The 25,623-nt window shown below is 44.8% G+C and overlaps 1 protein-coding gene across 2 annotated transcripts in view; it reads left to right on the forward strand.

Annotated features, from left to right (window-relative positions):
* LOC125459499 (uncharacterized) overlaps positions 1–25,623 on the forward strand; it is a 62,726-nt gene that overhangs the window by 11,470 nt on the left and 25,633 nt on the right. For both annotated transcript variants that reach the window (XM_059652064.1, XM_059652065.1), the window contains exons 5-7: positions 3,591–3,647; positions 10,461–10,883; positions 25,365–25,472. In XM_059652064.1, coding sequence (XP_059508047.1) covers positions 3,591–3,647; positions 10,461–10,883; positions 25,365–25,472 — 588 coding nt within the window. The remainder of the gene's footprint in view (positions 1–3,590; positions 3,648–10,460; positions 10,884–25,364; positions 25,473–25,623) is intronic.

Here is a 25,623-nt window from a genome sequence, read left to right on the forward strand (position 1 = left end):
TGAGGGGGGGAAGTTGCAGTCCTTGAAAAATGAGAGCATCTGAGATGTTACAGGAGTGGAATGCCTCATCCTGGGAGCAGAAACAGTTGAAGCAAAGGAATTGGGAATAGGGGATGGCATTTTTGCAGGAGGGTGGGTGGGAGGAGGTGTATTCTAGGTAGTTGTGGGAGTCAGTGGGCTTGAAATGGAAATCGGTTTCCAGGTGGTTGCCAGAGATGGAAACAGAGGTGTCCAGGAATGAGAGAGAGGTATCAGCAATGGTCCTGGTGAGCCTAAGGCGTTGGTGAAGTGGATGAACTGTTCAAGCTCCTCATGGGAGCACGAGGCGGCACCGATACAGTTGTTGACGTAACGGAGGAAGAGGTGGGGGATGGGGCCAGTGTAGCTATGGAAGAGGGATTGTTCCACGTAACCTACAAAGAGGTAGGCGTATCTTGGGCCCATGCGGGTACCCATGGCCACTCTCTTTGTCTGTAGGAAGTGGGAGGAATTGAAAGAGAAGTTCTTGAGGTGAGGACGAGTTCCCTCTCCCTTTACTAGGATGTTGCCTGGATTGGAGTGTGTTAGCCATAAGGAGAGGTTGAACAAAGCTGGATTGTTTTTGCTCGAGTGTCAGAGACTGAGGGGCAGCCTGATAAAAGTATATAAAATTGAGAAGCATGGACAAGGCAGGTCATAAAATCCTTTTTCCAGGGTGAAAATGTCAAATAATAGGGGGCATTGATTTAAAGTAAGAGGGGAAAAGTTTGAAGGAAATGTGCGAGGAAAGCCTTTTGTTTTACACAAAGTGTTTAGGTGCCTTGACTGTACTGCCAAGGGAAGTGGTAGAAACAGATATAGTAGCAATGTTTAAGTGGCATTCAGACAGTCACAAGAACAAGCAGGGAACAGAGGGATACAGAGCGTGTGCATGCACATGAGATTAGTTTAGATTGGCATCATGGTTGACGCAATCATGGTGGGCTGAAGGGCCAGTTTCTGTGCTGTGCTGTTATGTGTTCTTTGTTCAGGCTCGTCTAGCTTGGACTGAGATGTGGCTGAGTCAGTGCTGTGTCTCAGGTGAAACAGGAGGCCCAGCAACGATTTCCTCCACTTCACAAGGATTAGTGCTACCACCTTCTGTATGCTACCTTACACATTCAAGGTCACCACTTATTTGAACTCTACCACCATGCAGTCCTCTCATGACGATGTGTAGATTATTGTATAAAACATGTAGCTGCAGTCACCTTCTCAGCAAATTACTATTGGTTCCTATTTACTCACTGGGGACACCTCACCTGCTGTCCTGCTCATGCATCATTGCTGGCTGCCCTTCCATCCACTTCCATTACACCCAACCCACCTTATGTCTTATTGCATGAAAAAATGAACCTCAACGAGTCTGAGAGGGCGAAGACTAGGCAGCGGGTGATGGTGGACAAAAGGCTCCCACCTCAGAAACAAAGAAAAGGTTGCACTTGGCTGGAGAAGACCACAGCCACTCACTGGGGCTTCATGAGCAACCAACGCCATGCGCTTATTGTGCCATGTTGTAGTGCTGCCTGACTGCCACCAACATTACACTCCATCCTAGTCACTGTCCTGATCCTCATCATCTTCCTCTGAAGATTGCTGTTGACCACTAATTATCTCCACATTCAGGATTTTGTCATTTCCAGTTGTGAAGGGTGCAGTATGCCATAATCATGTAACATACCCTTTCTTGCCTACACTGTAAAACTTCTCCAGGCATTAAAACCTTATCATAACAAGCCTGTGGTCTGTTCCACTGTGACACTGTTGGAAGTATGGACTGTGCTGTATCTCCATTTGTATCACTCTGAGGGTTTTGTAAAGGTTTTATGAGCTGTATTTGAAAGGGGTTAGGTCTTGTCTCTCAGTAGCCATCCCTGCATAGCCCAAGGAACTTGGAAAGAAGTAGGAACCTTTGTGTTCTCCCAGCAACTCCCAGGATATATCGCACTGAGCTCCAAGATCTGGCATCGATGATCACAGATAAGTTCAACATTAATGGATTGGTGGCCTTTTGCATTAACAAACTGTACAGGTTGGGGCTTGAGGCCTCTCACTGAAACTGGCACCACCTAGTTTCCTGGGAAAGGATTCGACAATTCAAAGCTGTATAGAAGTGAGTAAATCTACAAATGAAATGCAAATGTATGGAATAAAGTAGTCACCACTCATCAGTAAGATTCAGAACTGGTCAGTTAAAGTCCAATTGGAAAATTAAAATATTTAAAATGCAGCACACATGATAATAAGTTGTCAATCCATCAGTTAACTTAGTGAATGGGTGAAAAACAGATCTGAATTTTCTGCTAAAGATAACAAAGTGTGAAGCTGGATGAACACAGCAGCCCAAGCAGTATCCCAGGAGCACAAAAGCCTCCATTTCCCACCTACCAACCTCATCCTGCCTCCTTGACCTGTCCATCCTCCCTGGACTGACCTATCCACTCCCCACCTCCCCACCTATACTCTCCTCTCCACCTGTCTTCTCCTCTATCCATCTTCGGTCCGCCTCCCCCTCTCTCCCTATTTATTCCAGTTCCCTCTCCCCATCCCCCTCTCTGATGAAGGGTCTAGGCCCGATACGTCAGCTTTTGTGCTCCTGAAATGCTGCTTGACCTGCTGTGTTCATCGAGCCCCACACTTTGTTATCTTGGATTCTCCAGCATCTGCAGTTCACATTATCTCTGAATTTTCTGCTGCTCTCCAGCTTCAGTTTACTGTTCACAAATGTGGAAATCACATTTTAATGAGCGAACAAAATTCACAAGTGGACTTTCATTCTCCAGCAACAATTTTGCCCGCTATTTACTGGCATCGTAAGTGTGAATATTGCTGAAATCCTACTTTATCTAATTGTGACGGTTTTGTTTTGGTTGTTCACTATGACCAGACACTGGGCTCATTTGGCATATTGGTAGTGTTCTTATCTCCAAGCAAGGAGGCCTGATTTGACGCCCCACCTGCTGCAGAGTTTTGTATCTTTGAACAGATTCATTCGTAATAAATCCATAACCAGGTATTTGTTACTGCTATGTTCATCTTGGGCAGTGAAAGGATTGAGACAAATGTCTTGTTGAATTGGTTTCCAAATGTCTGAATAGAAGTCGGCTGAAGAACTGAGCTAATGGTGCACTTGTAATACTGCCCCATTCAGGGTTCAAATGCCATTGATATGACGGGTGAGTGGGGTGAGATTAATAAAGAACCCAAGAGGCAACTTTTTCATACAGAGCTGGAGCATGTACAGAATGAGCTACTACAGAACATGGTGGAGGCTGTTAGAATTAAAACATTTAAAAGGCATCTGCGTTAGTACATGAACAGGAAGGGTTTAGAAGGTTATGGCCCAAATGGTTGTAGATGGGACTAAATTAATTTGGGATATCTGGCGGGCATGGATGAGTTGAATCAAATGGTCTGTTTCTGTGCTGTACAACGCCATGACTCTGACTCTATTTCATGGCTAAGTATTTTGATGGCATTGATTTTAAGGGTGACAAGAAGCAAATACCATTGATACAAGTCAATGTATTTTGTACACAAGGCTGATATATTTTGACTTCATTGTTTTTAAGGACAACAAGAAGCAGATGAAGCTAAACATGAATCTGAAAGGTCGTTACTTGCAAAAGGTAAATACTATGCCAAGTATATAATGTTGATTTTTGCTGCTTCACTGACAGCCCTGCATTGGAAGAGAACAGCCAGAATGGAAATAAGGCTCCACATTTCTGAGGGTGCCTCGAGTGAAATCTCCTCTCAGAAATGAGGAGCTTCTTTCTTATATAAAAGCAAAGGGCCATTGCCACTGCTCAGAAAATCCTGCCCATTAAAGCACGGCACCTGGTGCGTATCCACACAGATTTCCATGGGGCTGACATTCAAGTAAACTTTAAGTTCACTAAACCTGCAAGGTCAAACTGCCTTAACTTTCAAAGTTTCCACCAACTGGGCACTGTTAAAGCGATCACTCAAAGAGCCTTTAACAGTGGTTGTTTAGCTTACATATGGAACATCATAACTTAAGTAAATTTGATGTAGAGGTGCTGGTATCGGACTGGGGTGGACAAAGTCAGAAGTCTCATGTCACCAGATTGTAGTCCAACAGCTTTATTTGAAATCACAAGCTTTTGGAGCACAGCCCCAATGTCAGGTGAAGAGAGGGAGGAGCACATAGATATAGAATTTATAGGCAAAGAGATCAAATATCATACAAATGATGTGAGGGAAGTGTTGAATAATAAGTCTCTGCTGGAGATCAAAGGTATCAGACGGTGAGAGTAAAGTGTTCACAGCTGAATAACAAGCGAAGGGATAACCTATAATCTGATTAAATGAGGTGGGGAGATAATTACAAAAAAAAAAGTTGGTGCTGGAGAAAAACTAAGTGACTGGAATAACATGACAGTTATGCTGAGGATCTAACCAAAGCAAAAAGAAGTCCAAAACTGCACAACATATTTAAGGTTGAGAAATCATAACAATTTATCCAAGTGATCGTGTCAAGTAGGACAGTAAGGAAAGTTTTACAGATACAGAACAATGTGGTGGGGTCACATTTAGAGCAACATGAATCCAAGATCACGGTTGAGGCCGTCTTCATGGATACAGAACTTGACGATCAGTCCCTGCTCAGCAATTCTGTGTTGTGTATCTTGAAGGCTACCTTGGAGGACACTTACCCGAAGATTGGAGGCTGAATGCCCTTGACCGCTGAAGTGTTCCCTGACTGGGAAGGAACATTTGTATCTGGTGACTGTTGTGCACTGTTCATTCATCCCTTGTTGTAGCATCTGCATGGTCTCGCCAATGTACCATGCCTCAGGGCATCCTTGCCTGTGGTGTATGAGATAGACAACATTGGCCAAGTCACATGAATATCTGCCATACACGTGGTGGGTGGTGTTCCCATGTGTGATGGTAGTGGCCATGGCGAAGATCTGACCTATCTTGCTATAGCATGGTTGAGTGGCGTTGTGGTCGATGTAGTCCTAAAGGCTGGGTGGTTTCCTGTGAACGATGGTCTGTTTAAGGTTTGGTGGTTGTCTGAAGGTGAAAAGGGGAGGCATTAGTATGACCTTGGCGAGATGCTCAATTATCATCAATGACATGCTGAAGGCTGTGAAGAAGAACGTGGTGTAGTTGCTCTGCTCCAGGGAAGTGCTGGACGGTGGAGGAGTACTCTATTGGTTGCATCCTGTGTCTGTCTTCTGAGGAGGTCTTTGCGGTTTTTCACTGTGGCGCGTCGGAACTGGCAATTGATGAGTTGAGCATTGCATCCCAGTCTTAGGAGGGCATCCTTCAAAATGTTTGGGTGCCTGCTACATTTCTCCTCATCCGAGCAGATCCTGTGCATACACAGGCCTTGTCTGTAGGGGATGGCCTCTTTAACATGTTTAGGGTGGAAACGAGAGAAGAGCAGCATTGTGAGGTTATCCATAGGCTTTGCAATAGAGTGAGGGGTTAAGGTTTCCGTCCTTGATATGGATGTGTGTGCCCAAAAATGAGATTGATTCTGAAGTGTAGTCCATGGTAAGTCTGACAGCAAGATGAAACTTGTTAATATTGCTATGTAGTAATTTGTGATTCCTCACCATGGGTCCAAAGGGAGAAAATGTCATTGATGTATCTGGTGTATAGCATTGACTGGAGATCCTGCACAGCAAAGAGCTCTTGCGCAAGCTTGGGTATGAAAATGTTGCATACATAGAACATAGAACACAGAACATTACAGCACAGTACAGGCCCTTCGGCCCTCAATGTTGTGCCGACCTGTCATACCGATCTCAAGCCCATCTAACCTACACTATTCCATGTACGTCCATATGCTTATCCAATGACGACTTAAATGTACTTAAAGTTGGCGAATCTACTACCGTTGCAGGCAAAGCGTTCCATTCCCTTACTACTCTCTGAGTAAAGAAACTACCTCTGACCTCTGTCCTATATCTTTCACCCTTCAATTTAAAGCTATGCCCCCTCGTGCTCGCTGTCACCATCCTAGGAAAAAGGCTCTCCCTATCCACCCTATTTAACCCTCTGATTATTTTATATGTTTCAATTAAGTCACATCTCAACCTTCTTCTCTCTAATGAAAACAGCCTCAAGTCCCTCACCCTTTCCTCATAAGACCTTCCCTCCATACCAGGCAACATCCTAGTAAATCTCCTCTGCACCCCTTCCAAAGCTTCCACATCCTTCTTATAATGCGGTGACCAGAACTGTACACAATACTCCAAGTGCGGCCGCACCAGAGTTTTGTACAGCTTCACCATAACCTCTTGGTTCCGGAACTCGATCCCTCTATTAATAAAAGCTAAAACACTGTATGCCTTCTTAACAGCCCTGTCAACCTGGGTGGCAACTTTCAAGGATCTGTGTACATGGACACCGAGATCTCTCCGCTCATCTACACTGCTAAGAATCTTACCATTAGCCCTGTACTTTGCCTTCCGACTACTCCTACCAAAGTGCATCACCTCACACTTGTCTGCATTAGACTCCATTTGCCACCTCTCAGCCCAGCTCTGCAGCTTATCTATGTCTCTCTGCAACCTACAGCATCCTTCGTCACTATCCACAACTCCACTGACCTTAGTGTCGTCTGCAAATTTACTAACCCATCCTTCTACGCCCTCATCCAGGTCATTTATAAAAATGACAAACAGCAGTGGACCCAACACTGACCCTTGCGGTACACCACTAGTAACTGGTCTCCAGGATGAACATTTCCCATCAACTACCACCCTCTGTCTTCTTTCAGCAAGCCAATTTCCGATCCAAACTGCTATATCTCCCACAATTCCATTCCTCTGCATTTTTGTACAATAGCCTACTGTGGGGAACCTTATTGAACGCCTTGCTGAAATCCATATACACCACATCAACCGGTTTACTCTCATCTACCTGTTTGGTCACCTTCTCAAAGAACTCAGTAAGGTTTGTGAGGCACAACCTTCCATTCACAAAACCGTGCTGACTATCCCTAATCAATTTATTCTTTTCGAGATGATTATAAATCCTATCCCTTATAACCTTTTCCAACACTTTACCAACAACTGAAGTAAGGCTCACTGGTCTATAATTACCAGGGTTGTCTCTACTCCCCTTCTTGAACAGGGGAACCACATTTGCTATCCTCCAGTCATCTGGCACTATTCCTGTAGACAATGACGAGTTAAAGATCAATGCCAAAGGCTTGGCAATCTCCTCCCTGGCTTCCCAGAGAACACTAGGATAAATCCCATCCGGCCCAAGGGACTTCTCTATCTTCACCTTGTGAAGGATTTCTAATACCTCTTCCTTGTGAACTTCAATCCCACCTAGTCTAGTAGCCTGTATCTCAGTATTCTCCTCGACAACATTGTCGTTTTCTACAGTGAATACTGTTGAAAAATATTCATTTAGCGCTTCCCCTATCTCATCTGACTCCACTGATTGGGCCTAATCTTTCTTTAGTCATTCTTTTATTCCTTAAATACCTATAGAAAGCCTTAGGGTTTACCCTGATCCTATCTGCCAACAACTTCTCATGTCTCCTCCTGGCTCTTCTGAGCTCTCTCTTTAGGTCTTTCCTGGCTACCTCGTAACCCTCAAGTGCCCTAACTGAGCCTTCACATCTCATCCTAACATAAGCCTTCTCCTTCCTCTTGACCAGAGATTCCACCTCCTTCGTAAACCACGGCTCCTGCACTCTACAGCTTCCTCCCTGCCTGACAGGTACATACTTATCTAGGACACACAGGAGCCTTTCCTTGAATAAGCTCCACATTTCTAACGTGCCCATCCCCTGCAGTTTCCTTCCCCATTCTATGCTCCCTAAATCTTGCCTAATCTCATCGTAATTGCCTTTTCCCCCAGCTATAACTCTTGCCCAGTGGTATACACTTATCCCTTTCCATCACTAAAGTAAACATAACAGAATTATGATCGCTATCACCAAAGTGCTCACCTACTTCCAAATCTAACACCTGGCTGGGCTCATTACCCGGTATGAAATCTAATGTGGCTTCACCCCTTGTTGGCCTATCTACATACTGTGTCAGGAAGCCCTCCTGCACAAACTGGACAAAAACTGACCCATCTGTAGTACTCGAACTATAGTGTTCCCAGTCAATATTTGGAAAGTTGAAGACCCCATGACAACCACCCTGTCTCTCTCACTCCTATCGAGAATCATCTTTGCTATCCTTTCCTCTACATATCTGGAACTATTCGGAGGCCTATAGAAAACTCCCAACAGGGTGACCTCTCCTTTCCTGTTTCTAACCTCAGCCCATACTACCTCAGTTGACGAGTCCCCAAACATCCTTTCTGCAACTGTAATACTGTCCTTGACCAACAATGCCACACCTCCGCCCCTTTTACCATCTTCTCTGTTCTTACTGAAACATCTAAATCCCGGAACCTGCAACAACCATTCCTGTCCCTGCTCTATCCATGTCTCTGAAATGGCCACAACATCGAAGTCCCAGGTACTAACCCATGCTGCAAGTTCACCCACCTTATTCCGGACGCTCTTGGCATTGAAGTAGACACACTTCAATCCAACTTCTTGCTTGCCAGTGCCATCTTGCTTCCCTGAAACTTTATTTTGGACCACCCTACTCTCAATCTTTTCTATAGTCGAACTACAATTTTGGTGCCCATCCCCCTGCTGAATTAGTTTAAACCCACCCGAATAGCCTAAGCAAATTTCGCCCCCAGGATATCGGTACCCCTCTGGTTCAGGTGAAGACCATCCTGCTTGTAGAGGTCCCACCTGCCCCAATTATCCAAGAATCCAAAACCCTCCCTCCTGCACCATCCCTGTAGCCACATGTTCAACTCCTCTCTCTCCCTATTCCTCGCCTCACTAGCACGTAGCACGGGCAACAAACCAGAGACAACAACTCTGTTCGTCCTAGCTCTCAGCTTCCATCCTAGCTCCCTGAATTTCTGCCTTAAATCCCCATCTCTCTTCCTACCTATGTCGTTGGTGCTTATGTGGACCACGACTTGGGGCTGCTCCCCCTCCCCCTTAAGGATCCAAAAACACAATCAGAGACATCACGCACCCTGGCACCTAGAAGGCACCATACCAACCGTGAGTCTCTCTCATCCCCAAAGAACCTCCTATCTGTCCCCCTAACTATGGAGTCCCCAATGACTATTGCTCTGCTCCTCTTCCCCCTTCCCTTCTGAGCAGCAGGGACAGACTCTGTGCCAGAGACCTGTGCCCCACTGCTTTCCCCTGGTAAGTCATCCCCCCAACAGTATCCAAAACAGTATACTTATTGTTGAGGGGAATGGCCACAGGGGATCCCTGCACTGCCTGCCGGTTCCCTTTCCGTCCCCTGACTGTAACCCATCTGCCTTTATCCTGTACTTGAGGAGTGACTACCTCCCTGTAACTCCTCTCAATAACCCCCTCTGTCTCCCGAATGATCTGAAGTTCATCCAGCTCCAGCTCCAGTTCCCTAACACGGTTTTCAAGGAGCTGGAGTTGGGTGCACTTCCTGCAGATGTAGTCAGCAGGGACACTAGTGGTGACCCTTACCTCCCACATTCTGCAGGAGGAGCATTCAACTGCCCTGACCTCCGTTCCCATTATTCTAAACTCCCAAGACTTTAAAAAAAGCATAAAAAATACACTTGTTACCTTACCAATCAGGCACACAGAACCTTTTTTTTTGGTTAGAGGAGGAGGATGGGTGGGAGACACTACCTGGGTAGTGTTTCGGGTAACGCAACCACGCAAATATATTACCTCACTCACTCACCAGTCCCGTGTCGGCTCCTGCTCAGCGTACCTCCGCCTATTCACGAGGTAAGCTTTTTAAAGATTCAAAAACCGTGACTCACCGGCTTCCCGACAGGCTCCTGCTCCAAGCTCCTGCTTGCACTGCTTCTCAGGGGAACAGGAGAATAATTACGGTCCACATGCAGTTCCTTGCGCCTGGAAAAAGAACTGGTTGTCGAAGGTAAAAATGGTCGAGGATGACGCAGATGAGCTGGAGGATTACGTCTGGAAATTGGCAGGTGTTGATATTGAGTATAGAGGCTGTTGCATTGAGGCCGTCATTGTTGGGGGTGCTGGTGTGTTATTCGACACTCCACTAAGGCTATTTGTATGATCTTTTGATCTCACTGCCTATAAATTCTATGTCTGTATATTTCACCCACACTTCACCTGACAAAGGGGCTATTCTCTGAAAGCTTGTGATTTCAAATAAACCTGTTAGACCATAACCTGGTGACTTGTGACTTCTGACTTAAGTAAATTTGAGCATAACTTGTGCACAGTGTAGAGAAGGTGAGATTGCACCTATTGAGAACAAATAATCTCTTTTAAATGATGCAATTAATGGTGCTTTCAGTTCATAATTTGTGTCTAAACAAGAATGCACAGCAGAGAGTTGGGACAAATGTTTATATTGCATTTATGTTTTATTTTTATATCATAGTTCCATGTATAATTAGTGATATCAAGACACCGTTTGAAATCAGAGATGGTGTGGAAAGCCGTCTGAATTGGAAAGTTGCTGTAGTCAGCCCAGGAGTGGTGACTATTGTTACATCGATCAAAAGGAAGCACGAAAAGGATGAAAAGAAATTATTTCACTGGCAATCTAAAGCGCCACAGTCAGGACCAAGGAGAGTAACTTTTCCCCTCAAAAGTCTATCAGGCTCATGTGAGAAAGATGATTCCTTCTGTGCAGAAGAGCCAGAATTACACCGCAGTTCTGACGGGACGTTCTTCATTCCCTGCACAATTACAATGCATCCCAATGTATCCAAGGATGATGGTGCTGTGGTAACGATCAAAGTTGAACAGGATTCTATAGAGGAAACCTTGACTAAAAGCACGGTACTAAAAGTCACAGCAGGTAATTTTGTACATTCCAAAAATATTTGTACACATGATGGTAAAAATGTGCTGCTAGATACTCTTGATACCAGCATAAAATGCTCTTAGAAGATGTTGTTTTCTATACCTACTGTGGGTAAATATGTTGACTCTTGTATGGATTTGAGGCATGGACTTGCACTGGATACAGGGTTTAAGTGAGAATGATTTGTGTTTTTAATCAGAACCATTCCATTTAACTGAAGAGAGATAATGGGAACTGCAGATGCTGGAGATCCAAGATAACAAAGTGTGAAGCTGGATGAACACAGCAGGCCAAGCAGCATCTCAGGAGCACAAAAGCTGACGTTTCGGGCCTAGACCCTTCATCAGAGAGGGTTCTGGAATAAATAGGGAGAGAGAGGGAGGCAGACCGAAGATGGAGAGAAAAGAAGATAGGTGGAGAGAGTATAGGTGGGGAGGTAGGGAGGGGATAGGTCAGTCCAGGGAGATCGGACAGGTCAAGGAGGCGGGATGAGGTTAGTAGGTGGGAAATGGAGGTGTGGCTTGAGGTGGGTGGAGGGGATAGGTGAGAGGAAGAACAGGTTAGGGAGGTGGGAATAGCTGGGCTGGTTTTGAGATGCATTGGGGGGAAGGGACGAGCTGGGCTGGTTTTGGGATGCAGTGGGGGAAGGGGAGATTTTGAAGCTTGTGAAGTCCACATTGATACCATTGGGCTGCAGGGTTCCCAAGCGGAATATGAGTTGCTGTTCCTGTAACCTTCGGGTGGCATCATTGTGGCACTGCAGGAGGCCTATGATAGACATGTCGTCTAAGGAATGGGAGGGGGAGTTAAAATGGCTCACGACTGGGGCGTGCAGTTGTTTATTGCGAACCAAGCGGAGGTGTTCTGCAAAGTGGTCCCCAAGCCTCCACTTGGTTTCCCCAATGTAGAGGAAGCCACACTGGGTACAGTGGATACAGTATACCACATTGGCACATTTGCAGGTGAACATCTGCTTAATATGGAAAGTCATCTTGGGGCCTGGGACGAGGGTGAGGGAGGAGGTGTGGGGGAAAGTGTAGCACTTCCTGCGGTTGCAGGGGAAGGTGCTGGGTGTGGTGGGGTTGGAGGGGAGTGTGGAGCGAACAAGGGAGTCACGGAGAGAGTGGTCTCTCCGGAAGGCAGACAAGGGTGGGGATGGAAAAATGTCTTGGACACTTTTTGTAGCCCTTTTGCAAGTACAGGAGGCAATTAGGAGAGCACAGAGATGGGAGAACAAGAATAAGAATTTTCTGAAGTGGAGTCCCGACCCGAAACGTCAACAGTCCTGCTCCTCTGATGCAGCTTAGCCTGCTATCTTCCTCCAGCTCCACACTGTGTTATTTCTGACTCTAGCATCTGTAGTTCTTGCTGTGTCTAAGAAAATTCTTCTCTAGTTGTGCAGATCTTTTGAATCCTCTCAAAGAAAAGTAGAACTTGCAAGAAAAACCCAGCAGATCTGACATCATCTGTGGAGATAAATCAGAGTTAATGTTTTGAGTCCAGTGACCCCTCTTCAGAATGGAATTCTCTTTTAGAACATAGAACATAGAGCATTGAACATAGAACATAGAAAAGTACAGCACAATACAGGCCCTTCGGCCCACGATGTTGTGCCGTGGAATAATCCTTATCCAAAAATAAAGTAACCTAATCTACATTCCCCTCAATTCACTGCTGTCCATGTGCATGTCCAGCAGTCGCTTAAATGTCACTAATGACTCCGCTTCCACGACTACCACTGGTAAACTATTCCATGCGCTCACAACTCTCTGGGTGAAGAACCTCCCTCTGACATCTCCTGTATACCTTCCTCCTAACACCTTAAAAGTATGACCCCTCTGGCAGTCAATCTTGCCCTGGGGAAAAGTCTCTGGCTATCAACTCTATCCATGCCTCTCATTACCTTGTACACCTTGATCAGGTCACCTCTCTTCCTCCTTCTCTCCAGAGAGAAAAGTCCGAGCTCAGTCAACCTCTCCTCATAAGACAAGCCCTCTAGCCCAGGCAGCATCCTGGTAAACCTCCTTTGCACCCTCTCCAAAGCCTCCACATCTTTCCTATAATAGGGCGACCAGATCTGGACACAATATTCCAAGTGTGGTCTCACCAGGGTTTTGTAGAGCTGCAGCATAACCTCACGGCTCTTAAACTCGATCCCCCGTTAATGAAAGCCAAAACACCATATGCTTTCTTAACAACCTTATCCACCTGGGTGGCAACTTTGAGGGAGCTACTTGAACACCAAGATCCTGCTGTTCCTCCACACTGCCGAGAATCCTGCCTTTAATCCTGTATTCAGCATTTAAGTTTGACCTTCCAAAATGCATCACTTCGCATTTATCCAGGGTGAACTCCATCTGCCATTTCTCAGCCCAGCTCTGCATTCTGTCAATGTCTCGCTGAAGCCTACAATAGCCCTCGATACTATCAACGGCACCTCCAACCTTTGTGTCATCAGCAAACATACTAACCCACCCCTCAACCTCCTCATCCAAGTCATTTATAAAAACTACAAAGAGCAGAGGCCCAAGAACAGAGCCCTGCGGGACACCACTCAGCACTGACTTCCAGGCAGAATACTTACCATCTACAAGCATTCTCTGCCTCCTGTCAGCCAAGCAATTCTGAATCCAGACAGCCAAATCACCCTGTATCCCATACCTCCTGACTTTATGAATGACCCTACCATGGGGAACATTATCAAATGCTTTGCTGAAGTCCATATACACCACATCCACTGCTCGACCGTTGTCAACCTGTCTCATGACTTCCTCAAAGAACTCAACAAGATTTTTAAGGCATGACCTGCCCCTCACAAAGCCATGCTGACTCCCTTTAATCACGCTATGCTTTTCCAAATAGTCATAAATCCTATCCCTCAGAATTCTTTCCAAAACCTTGCTGACCACAGACGTAAGACTGACTGGTCTGTACTTTCCAGGGATTTCCCTATTCCCTTTCTTGAAAAGAGGAACAACATTTCTCTCCCTCGAATCTTCCGGTATGACTCCCGTGGAGAGTGAGGAAGCAAAGATCTTCACCAGCGGCTTAGCAACCTCCTTTCTCACTTCCTGGAGCAACCTAGGATAAATCTGGTCTGGCCCTGGGGACTTATCAATCTTAATGTTTGCAAAATTTCCAGCACATCAACTTCCTCAGTCTTTATCTGTTCAAGCCTGTTTTCCTGCTCCTCAAAGTTCTCATTCACAACAAGGTCCCTTTCCTTAGTGAAAACTGAAGCAAAAAACTCATTTAGGGCTTCCCCTATCTGCTCAGACTCCACACACAAGTTCCCTACGCTATCCCTGATCAGCCCTACCTTCTCCCTGATCATTCTCTTATTCCTCACGTGTGAGTCAAATGCCTTCGGGTTCTCCCTAATCCTTCCTTTTTTTGTGCCCCCTCCTGGCCGCCCTCAATCCACTTTTGAGCTCCTTCCAAGAAAGCCTGTAATCCTCGAAAGCTGTGGTTGACCCTTGCTTCCTCCACCTTACGTACGCTGCCTTTTTCTTTTTGACAAGAAGCACCTCTGTACCCATCGTCCAAGGTTCCTTAATCTTACCCCTTCTTACCTGTCTCAGAGGAACAAATTTATATATCACTCGCAACAACTGCTCCTTAAACAGCCTCCACATGTCTGCCGTACCCTTTCTGTGGAACAATTGCTCCCAATCTGTACTTCCCAACTCCTGTCTGATAGCGTCATAGTTTCCTTTACCCCAATTAAATATCTTTCCCTGGTAACTGCTCCTATCCCTTTCTATGGCTATGGTAAATGTGAGGCTGTTGTGGTCACTGTCGCCAAAGTGTTCTCCCACCACGAGATCTGACACCTGTCCTGGCTCATTGCCGAGCACCAAATCCAAAATGGCCTCTCCCCTCATCGGCCTGTCCACATACTGAGTAAGGAAACCCTCCTGAACACACCTGACAAAAACGGCTCCAACCAAACCATCTGCACTAAGGAGGTTCCAATCTATATTGGGAAAGTTGAAGTCACCCATATCAACAACCCTGCTACGTTTGCACTTTCCAACAATCTGCCAGCCTATGAGTCCTTCGATCTCCCTAATGCTATTTGGGGGTCTGTAGAAAACCCCCAGTAAGGTGACTGCTCCCTTGCTGTTCCTAACTTCCACCCATACTGACTTAGTCGACAAACCTTCCTCGGCAACCTCAGCCCATACCACCTCTGAAGACGAGTCCTCATCAAAAGTTCTTTCAGCCACCATTATACTGTCCTTGACCAACAAAGCCACACCTCCCCCTCTTTTACCACCTTCCCTGACCTTAATGAAAGATCTAAACCCTGGAACCTGCAACATCCATTCCTGACCCTGCTCTATCCATGTCTTCGAAATGGCCACAACATCGAAGTCCAAGGTACCTATCCAAGCTGTAAGCTCACCTACCTTATTCCGGATACTCCTGGCATTAAAGTAGACACACTTCAATCCAGCTTGCTGTCTGCCAGCACACTCCTGTGACAGTGAGGTCCTGACCATGTCCTCCCTACACTCATCCTCCTGTGTACTAGGACTACATCTCAGTTTCCCATCCCCCTTCTGAGCTAGTTTAAATCCACCCGAATAGCACTAGCAAATTTCCCACCCAGGATATTAGTGCCCCTCTGGTTCAAGTGGAGACCGTCCTGTTTGTAGAGGTCCCACCTTCCCCAAAATGAGCCCCAATTGTCCATGTACCTGAAGCCCTCCCTCCTGCACCATCCCTGCAGCCATGCGTTCAGCTGAAATCTCTCCCTGTTCTTTGCCTCACTATCACGTGGCACGGGTAACAAACCAGAGATAACCACTCTGTTTGTTCTAGCTCTCAGCTTCCACCCTAGCTCCCTGAATTCCTGCCTGACATCCCTATCCCTCTTTCTACCTGTGTCATTGGTGTCTATGTGGACCACGACTTGGGGCTGGTCACCCTCTCCCTTCAGGACCCCAAAGACACGATCTGAGACATCACGGACCCTGGCACCTGGGAGGCAACACACCAACCATGAGTCTCTTTTGTTCCCGGCAAACCTTCTATCAGTCCCTCTTACTATTGAGTCCCCAATGACTATCACTCTCTTCCTATCCCCCCTTCCCTTCTGTGCAAGAGGGACAGACTCTGTGCCAGAGACCTTCACCCTACTGCATGCCCCTGGTAAGTCCCCCCCCCCAACAGTATCCAAAATGGTATACTTGTTTTTCAGGGGAACGACCACAGGGGATCCCTGCTTTTTCCTCCTTCTAACAGTTACCCAGCTTTCTTCACGCTTAGGAATAACTACTTCCCTGAAACTCTTGTCTATCACTGACTCTGCCTCCCGAATGATCCGAAGTTCATTCAGCTCCCACTCCAGTTCCCTAACGCGGTCTCGGAGGAGCAAGAGTTGGGTGCACTTCCTGCAGATGTATTTGGATGGGACACTTATGGCGTCCCTCACCTCATACATCATGCAGGAGGAACATTCCTCCACCCGCACTGCCATCCCTGCTAATCCCTAAACAGAAAGTAAAAAAACAAGAGAAGCTTACCTTGATTTGTCCCTCGTGTGTAAGGTTAGAGGAGGTGGATGGGTGGGAGGCCCTACGAGGGCTCGGGTTTACACAATGATCACTTATAGCTGAGGGATGAAATAAAAGGTCACTCCCTTCCCAGAAACCTCTGCTCCAAGGTGCTGCTGATCAAGGTAAGCTTTTTAAAGATTTAAAATCTCTGACTCACCGGATTCCTGACAGGCCCCTGTTCCAAGCTCCCGCTCGCGCTGCTGCTGCTGCAACCAGAAATGGAAGGCTCCGACGCTCGAGGTAGGCTTTTTAAAGATTCAAAATCTCTGACTCACCGGCTTCCCGACAGGCCCCTGGTCCAAGCTCCCTCTTGCGCCGCTGCTGCAACTAGAAATCCATGTGCAGAGGTGCAGAGATGCAGAGATATGGCAAAATTTGTTAGATGCATCTGTGAGGGCTTCTTGAGAAACAGAATGTGGAACCAGGGAAGGAGCCGTACTAGAACTTGCATTGGGGAGTGAGTCCGGCCAGGTGACTGAAGCTTCAGTGGGAGAGCATTTTGGGAACAGTGATCATATAATACCACAATTTTTCATATGGTTATGGATAAGGACAAGGCCACTCAATATTCTGTAAATTTCAATCAGATCCCATCATTCTTTTGAACTTCAAGTACAGACCCAGAATCCTCAACCACTTCTCATGACAAGCCCTTCATCCCTGAGATCATTCTTGTAAATCTACTTTCTCTGAACTCTATCTACAAGTTTACTGACAACGGCAGAATTGTGGGCCAGATATCAAATAATGACAAAGTCAGAATACAGGAAAGAGATAGAATGCTTGGTGGCAAGATGCAGAGAGAACAACTTTTCCCTCACTGTCAGCAAAACTAAAGAGCTGATCATTGGCTTAAGGAAGCAGGATGGAGGAGGGCATCTACATGAAAGGAGCTGAAGTGGAAATGGTCAAGAGCATCAAGTTCCTATGGGTGACAGTTGCCAATAATCTACCCTGGATCACCCACATCGATGCACTGGTCAAGAAGGCACAACAATGCCTCTTCTTCCTCAGGAGGCTAAGGAAATTTGATATATCCATAAGGACTCTCACCAATTTTTATAGACGCACCATAGAGAGCTTTCTATCTGAATGTATCACGGCCTGCTACGGCAACTACACAGGACTGTAGGAAACTACAAAGAGTTGTGAACACAGCCCAGTCCATCATGCAAGTGAGCCTTCCATCCATTGACTCCATCTACACTTCTTGCTGACTCAGAAAGGCTGCCAACATCATCAAAGACCCCTCGCCCGTTGGTTATAAACTTGTCGAACCTCTTCCATCAGGCAGAAGATACAAAAGCTTAAATAAACATACCAACAGGTTCCCTGCTGTTGTTAGACTTCTGAATGGACCTCTCAAATTTCAAGACAAATGTTGATCTTACTTTTGTGCACCTTCTTTGCAGCTGTAACTTTGTATTACTCATTCTGCTCTATCGCCCTATGATCTTTGTACGGTACGGTCTGCCCGCACTGCACACAAAGCCAAAACTTTTCACTGTCGCCACATACATGTGAGAATAATAAAATCAAATCAAATCAATTTCTCTGGACCCCGTCCAACATTAGCACATGATCTGAGGCTTAAACTTCTCACAATATTACAAATACAGTCTGACCTGGGTCTAATACAGCGTCAGCAGTACGTCTCTGCTCTTGTATTCTGGCCATCTTGAAATGAGTGCCAGCATGAAATTTACCTTTCAAACTAACAGCACAACTTGCACACTCATGTCAAGATAATCCTGAAGTAGGACTCCCAAGTCCCATCGTGCTTTCTGAAGCTTTTCACCATTTAGAAAATTACATCCTGCCTCTATCCTTTGAACCAAAGCACATGAACTTCACCCTTTGTGTTCAATCTGCCACCACTTTGCTCATTATCCAAGCCTGTCCAAGTCCTTCTGCAGCCTCCCTGCCTCCTTAAAATTACCTGCACCTCCACCTATCTTTGTATCATCTGCAAACTTAGCAACAATGCCCTCAATTCTTTCATCTAGATTGTTAATGTATAACATGAATAGTTGTGTTCGCAACACTAACACTGCAGAACTCGACTAGTGACTGGCTGCTATCCTGATTCGGATCACTTTATCCTCACTGCCGGTATTCTGTTAACCTTTTGGTGTCTTTATACATATGCAGTGGATGTTATTCTCTCCATCCCTCTTCAAGACACAGGGACAGGTTAACTGACTTTGCACTGACTTCACTACTTGAAGCTGCAAAAGTAGCTTAAAATTTCTTTCCCACTCTGATGGTATGAACATATTTTGCAGAAAAAAAAGAAGTCTGTTCTGCTGGAATGGATCTTTTCTTGTGGCCTCAACCTGCTTGTGGCCCCTGATCATCTGTCTTGCTGTAGTTCATAAAAATTCAGGACAGCAAGAAGAAGAATTTAGCTTACAAGTCTAATTGTTGAGTCTCATGATTTCTTGGAAAGGCTGTCATTTTTCCAAATGGAATTACAACTATTACTTTCAAAAGCAGGTCAGACTTCCTCATAACTTTGAAAACTTAAATCCAATTTACATTCATGATTCATACTTTTCACTTTCAAACACTGCATTGAACCTGATCATGTTATGCTCACTATTTAATAAATGTTCACACACAATTACGGTACTAATTACAGCCAGCTCATTACTTGTCACTAAATCTAATATTCCATCCAGGGCACGTCGCTGTAGGAAGCTATCCCAGTCAATTTCCAGAAATTTACCACCATTCTGACAGGTCCTTTTCTGACTTTCCCAATCCCCCATTAAAATTGCTGTGCTTTGCTACACATGTGACTAATCTCAGCATTTATACAATCTAGCACTTCAGAGCTACCGAAGAAGGTCTGAACACAATATCTGTAAGGTTCAGATTCTTTACTCTTTCTCAGTTCCACCGTACAATATCCACTGAATGCTCCTCCCTCAATATTCCTCTCTCCCCACTTGAAGTAATTTTGCTTCTAATCTGTAAGGGTCCTCTACATCTCTGCCATTTTCCCATCTGTCGTATAAAACTTATGACCTGGTATATTTAGTTCCTATTCCCCACCATCGTACAGCCGTGTTTTAGTTCTCTCCATTACATCAGAATCTGTATTTCTGAACTGTGCTTGCAGCTCGGTTAATTTATTCCTTATCCGCTGTCCATTCATGTAATAAATTCTGATTTGGATGGTGCACTGTCACCTGTCCCTCAGTACTGATACTTAATTCACCTGTATATTATTTCATTCTTCCAGTTTAAGCAACAGACTTCTTGTTGTTTTGCCATTAGCTACCATTCATGAAGTAGGATTCCTGACTGTTTCTTTACTCTCTGTCATGTTACTTGAAAGTGACACACACACACACACACACACACACACACACACACACACACACACACACACACACACACACACACACACACACACACACACCACCCCCTACTGTCATGTGCTATAATGCCGGATAAGACATTGATCCTAGGCTGGTTCACATGCAGCCCATCCCACCAGTACAGTTCATTCCCACCCCAATACTGAGGCCCATGCCCCATGCAATGAAATCCCTGTTTCCTGTCTTGCTCTTTCAGCCATACGTTTACTTCCATAATTATTTTATCTCTATACCATTTTATACGTAGCTCAACTAATGATCCAGAGGTTATATCCCTTGACAACTGGATCCTCCCTGTCTCACTCCAGTATCCTTTCAATATCATGCTTTGGGTAGTCTCTTACTTTGGCACCAAGCAGGCCACACACCATGTGTGATACTGTATCTTGCCTACAACGGATGTTATCTGTACCCCTTGTTATAGAATACACTGCCACTACCACTTCTTGCTCTTGTTTGAATAGCCTCTTGTACCATGGTGCAGTCATCAGGTTGGCCATCCTCCTGACATTCCTTTACCTTATCTGTACAGGGAGCAAGTACCTCGTACCTGTTGAACAAGATAGTCACCATACGAGTGATTTAGATAGTTAACAGATGAGTTTGGTAAGATGCAGCAAGAAGACAGGCTTGGCCACATAGCGAGAACCCCACCTTGAAACTGAAAGTGACAATAAACCAAAAAAACTTACGGTTCAGCCAACATGTTTTGACCAACCCATGTTGACCCGGGTATTTGTCAATTTCATGCTCAGTGCGTAATAAACCAGATATAATTTAGACAAAAGAGACCCAAGGTAATCCTGAAACACAGACATAGAATGCTGGAGAAAACTAACACTCATCCATGTTTTTGTCATCGATACGTTTGACTGTTCTAGTGTATTTTTATCCAGCTTCCAATCTTACACCTCCTTGAAATGTAAACTCAGCAAAATTGCTCCGTTCTTAACTCTCACCAGTATCCGTTTGCTCAATGCCCCAGTGCTTATGTTTGGCTACAAGCCCGGTAATTTTAAACTCAAAACAAAGATGCTGGAGATTACAGCAGGTCAAGCAGCATCCACAGAAAGAAAGCAACCTATCATTTCAAGTCTAGATAACGCTTCATCAGAGCTGAAGTGAAGTGTGGAGGCATTTCAGACATTCCCTCATTCACCATGTCTGCACTTTGCAGGGATTATCCCCTCTGGGACACCCAGGTCCCATTCATCGCCCACGAACACCGATCCCTTCCCACAGCATCTTCTCATGTAACCACAGAAGGTGCAACACCTGCCCCTTCATCTTCTCCCTGCTCACTATCCAAAGGCTCAAACAGACTTTCCAGGTGATGTAGTATTTCCCTTGTACCTCCTCCAATCTTGTGTATTGTATTTGCTGCACTCAATGTGGCCCACTCCACAGTGGAGAAGCCAAACGCAGACTGTGTGATTGCATGATCACTTTGCAGAACACCTTCAGTCTGTATACAAGCATGAGCCCAATATTGCCAAAGCAGGGCATTTTAACACAGTGTCCTGCTAGCATACCCACTTGTCTGTTCTCAGCATGTTGCAGTGTTCCAGAAAATTACCGACCAAACTGAAGGAACTTCATGTCATCTTCACACTAGACAGTTTACAACCTCTGGGCTCAAGATTGATGTCAACACCTTCAAATTGTGAAGGTATTCCTTGCCTCTTATTTAATTTTGCTTGTTACATTCTCTGTCATCATCTCTCCCTTCCATCACACCCCAGTGGGACTGTCTGTTATTTTCAATCTGGCAATTATTTAGACCTTTGGTCAGCCATTCTCACATTCTGATCACTTATTCTGATTCATCAACATCCTGTTTCCCCTAGACCTCCAAACCTACCCCCTCGCACGCTTGCATGAATTCTATCCTGTCCACACTTCACTCCACTTCTGATCAAGAGTTACCTAGACTCGAAAAGTTAGTTTGCTTTCACTCCATGCATGCTGCCTGGTGTGCTGTGATCTCCACCGATTTTTTTGTTTTCATTTCAGATTCCGGCATCTGCAGTAATTGGCTCCTGCACTGGTAATGTTAAAATTTGTATCAAAATCTTGTTTCCAAATTCTTCAGAGTGTCTCTCCTCCCTATGTTATTTTGCCTGCAACAGTAGTAGATTCGCCAACTTTAGGTGCATTTAAGTCGTCACTGGACAAGCATATGGACGTACATGGAATAGTGTAGGTTAGATGGGCTTGAGATCGGTATGACAGGTTGGCACAACATCGAGGGCCGAAGGGCCTGTACTGTGCGTAATGTTCTATGTTCTATGTTGTTCCTGTCCATTTAAGATCGTTACTCTCCTCCAATCTTGGAATCTTAGAAAAACCTATCAAATTGCTCTCCCATTAATGGTTGCGCCTTCAACTTCCTCAGCCCTAAGGTCCAAAATTTTCCACATATTTCTCTCTGCCTCTACCTCTCACTCTTAAGATGCTTCCTAACTGCCTTATTTAGCAAACCTGTGTATGATGGATCCTCTGGCAGGAGGTAACAATGGTGTTGGAGAGCACTGAACAAGGGAGCAGAAGGAGATAATGGGAACTGCAGATGCTGGAGAATTCCAAGATAATAAAATGTGAGGCTGGATGAACACAGCAGGCCAAGCAGCATCTCAGGAGCACAAAAGCTGACGTTTCGGGCCTAGACCCTTCATCAGAGAGTACTTCAGGGAAGGGTCTAGGCCCGAAACGTCAGCTTTTGTGCACCTGAGATGCTGCTTGGCCTGCTGTGTTCATGCAGCCTCACATTTTATTATCAAGGGAGCAGAAGGAGTTTGTTGGGAGCATCCTCCACCAGTAGGTCATGATAGTGAGGGACATCACCTGGAGCAGTTAAATGGAATCTCTCTGGGAAAAGTAAGGTGTAAAAAGTTCAGCAGACCGACAAAGGAATTCCTCAGTCCAGAATTAACCCCCAGGCTTCTTTGATGAAGAATGCTGCCAAAAGTTTCTTGTATACCCTCAATTTCTTCTCATGTCTGTAATAGCTTGATACCAATCACATAAAGAACCCTGCTCCTTCATCCTTGGGTCATCTGTACGTTCAAATTTCATATCGGTCTGCCTTACTAACGTCACATGCTACTTGGTCTAAAATGATGATTACCATTTCCCCTTGTACGCAATGTGGCTCATTTTATCTCTTTAAAGTTGTGTGTAAATGTACATTATTGCAATTGATTGACAAAGTTGTATTTTGGCCTGTTGTCTATGTGTTATCTGTAAACATTAGCCAACAGCACTATTCCAATTCTTTTTACTCCATACTGAGGCTGATATTGTTTGCAGCGTAATTTGCTCAGCATTCATATAGAATCTCTAATCTGTAAAGGTAAAGAACACCATATGGATGCAAATATGCCAGGCACTGATCACCAAAAACAAGATCAGTTGCAAGATGAAAATAAACAGGAAGCTGAAGTTGGAATTGATCAAGAAGTTAACAATTAAAAATAATTTGTTCCATATAATTGGGGGATACAGAAAAGGAGTTCAGTAACATAACTCTTTTATAACCTAAAAGGAAAGACAGTCTGGTGGAGATACATTAGATTCAAACGTATACAGAAAAAGACTCTCAAATCTAGTTGTGCATGGTATTTAAGATGGTCAAGATCTTCAAGGTTCCATGAATATCTGCGAGGATTGCAACCTGAAACGCAATGGTATTTTCACTTTGTATTTCCAATGCTGATTCCAAGGCTCTCCCAACTTTCATTCCCAGCATGCCTCGTGGGGTAAATGCTGCCAATCTAATTCCCCTCCCACTTCCAGCACTGACACTTTCCAGCCTGTCAGCGGATTGGTGACAATTGGGTAAAGTTGTATTTCAGCCGACTGAGCACGTGCTATCCGTGAACATTAGTTCACAGCACCGTTATTGTTCCTTCTTCTCCATACTCAGCTTTATGTTGTTGATTTTGTTATTGGCTTTGCATTAATGTGGAAATTTTTAGAAATCTTCTCAGGTGAAGAAAGCCAGACGGAGCAGGCAAAGCAAATCATTGGTCATCTCAACCAAGACCACTTGCAAAATGAAAACAAGCAGGTAGCTGAAGTTGGAATGAGTCAAAAAGGTAACAGTTTCAGGAAAGTTAAAATATTTTGTAGAATACAATTCAGAGATGCAGAAAAGGTGCAAATAACATGATTCGATTTATAACTCAGAGGGAAGGACAATCTGCGAGGAGCACTTTAAATTCAAATTGTTTTGAATCATTTCGAAAAAGTCTCAAGTGGAGCAAGTAGAACAGAAGAGAAAGCCAGCAGAGGAATATAGGGCAAGATCCAAGGTCACAAATGTCATAGAATAGATCCAGCGTCGACATTAATAGGTGAACATGGAATAGTTCTGCTGGAAGTAAATCAGACACATTTACGGGTGTGGGAGGTGGCGGTGAGTGACGTGAAGATGGGAAATTGCTGGGTGCGAAGCTGAGGAGACAGAACAGAGAATAAGAGTTCATGGTCAGAATAAAGCTGAAAGAATTACGGATGCTGGAACTCACAAGCAAAAACAGAAATTAATGAAAGAACACAACAGGTCAAGCAGCATTTGTCAAGAGAAATCAGCATTCATGTTTCGGGCCCAATGAGCCGTTCTCGGGACAAGTGGTAACCATGAAAGATTTGTTTTTTATTCAGTATCTCAGATGGGGAAAGGGTGTAAGGAGCAAACTGAGGGTAGAGACAGAGCCCAAAAACCGAGAAGATAGTTGGAAAGACAAAGGACTGGATAACCATCAGCCTGGGAGGAAGACTAGCTGCTGACGGGGACTATTAGTGACTAACCAAGAGTTGTATATTAAAGCAGACCGTGTGATAAAATAGCCTGGTGTGTGGAGGTTGGTGTAAGGACCTGGGATAAGGAGCCTCAAGCCCTAAAATTATTGAGCTTGACATTGAGTTGAAAAAGTTGCAGTGTTCCCATGTAGTAAACGTAGTACTCTTCTTCCAGCCTGCACTGAGCTCCACTGGAGTACTACAGCAAGCCTGACATAGAGAAAATGGCCAGGAGCAGGGCGATGTGAGGAAGTGGCAAGCAACTGGAACCACAGGGTGTCGTTTTTTTAGCAGACAGAATGTAGATAGTCTGCAAAGTAGTGTGACGCAGAAGAGGAGATCAAAGTTTACATGCCTCTCTTCTGCTGATCTATCTGTCAGGAATGTTTTCTCTGTGAGGTTGCCTGTGAGGACTTATAGCTAGAAGTGCTGTGGTACCTTTTATGGGCAGATAGTGCATTCTTTTGAGAGCTTAGCAATTTCTTGTGACAGCTAGATGCAAATTTCTCAGATGGTGGTTTGCTCTCACACTGATTTTCAAAAACTCTCTCTTTATACACCTTGGATGACGTATCAATTTTCTTACAATAGCATTGGACCAATAGCACTGTGAACATGACCAACAGCACTATTGTTGTTCTTTCTCCTCCATAGCAAGGTTGATATTGTTTACAGTGTTATTTGCTTTGCATTAATGTAGAAATTCTGAAATGTCTACACAGGTGAAGAAAGCCAGACAGATCAGGGAGAGCAAGTCACTGATCACCTCAACCAAGAACACTTGCAAAATGAAAATCAGCAGGAAGCTGAAGTTGGAAATAGTCAAAAAGGTAATAATGTCAGGAAAGTTTTAGTATTTTGTGTAATATAATTCAGAGATGCAGAAAAGGTGCACAATAACATGATTCAATTTATAACGTAGAGTAAAGGACAGTCTGAGTGAAGCACTTGAAGTTCAAATTGATTCAAATAAAATTGAAA

Source organism: Stegostoma tigrinum, chromosome 17 (genome assembly GCF_030684315.1).
Source record: "Stegostoma tigrinum isolate sSteTig4 chromosome 17, sSteTig4.hap1, whole genome shotgun sequence".
In the NCBI taxonomy this organism is placed as follows: Eukaryota; Metazoa; Chordata; class Chondrichthyes; order Orectolobiformes; family Stegostomatidae; genus Stegostoma; species Stegostoma tigrinum.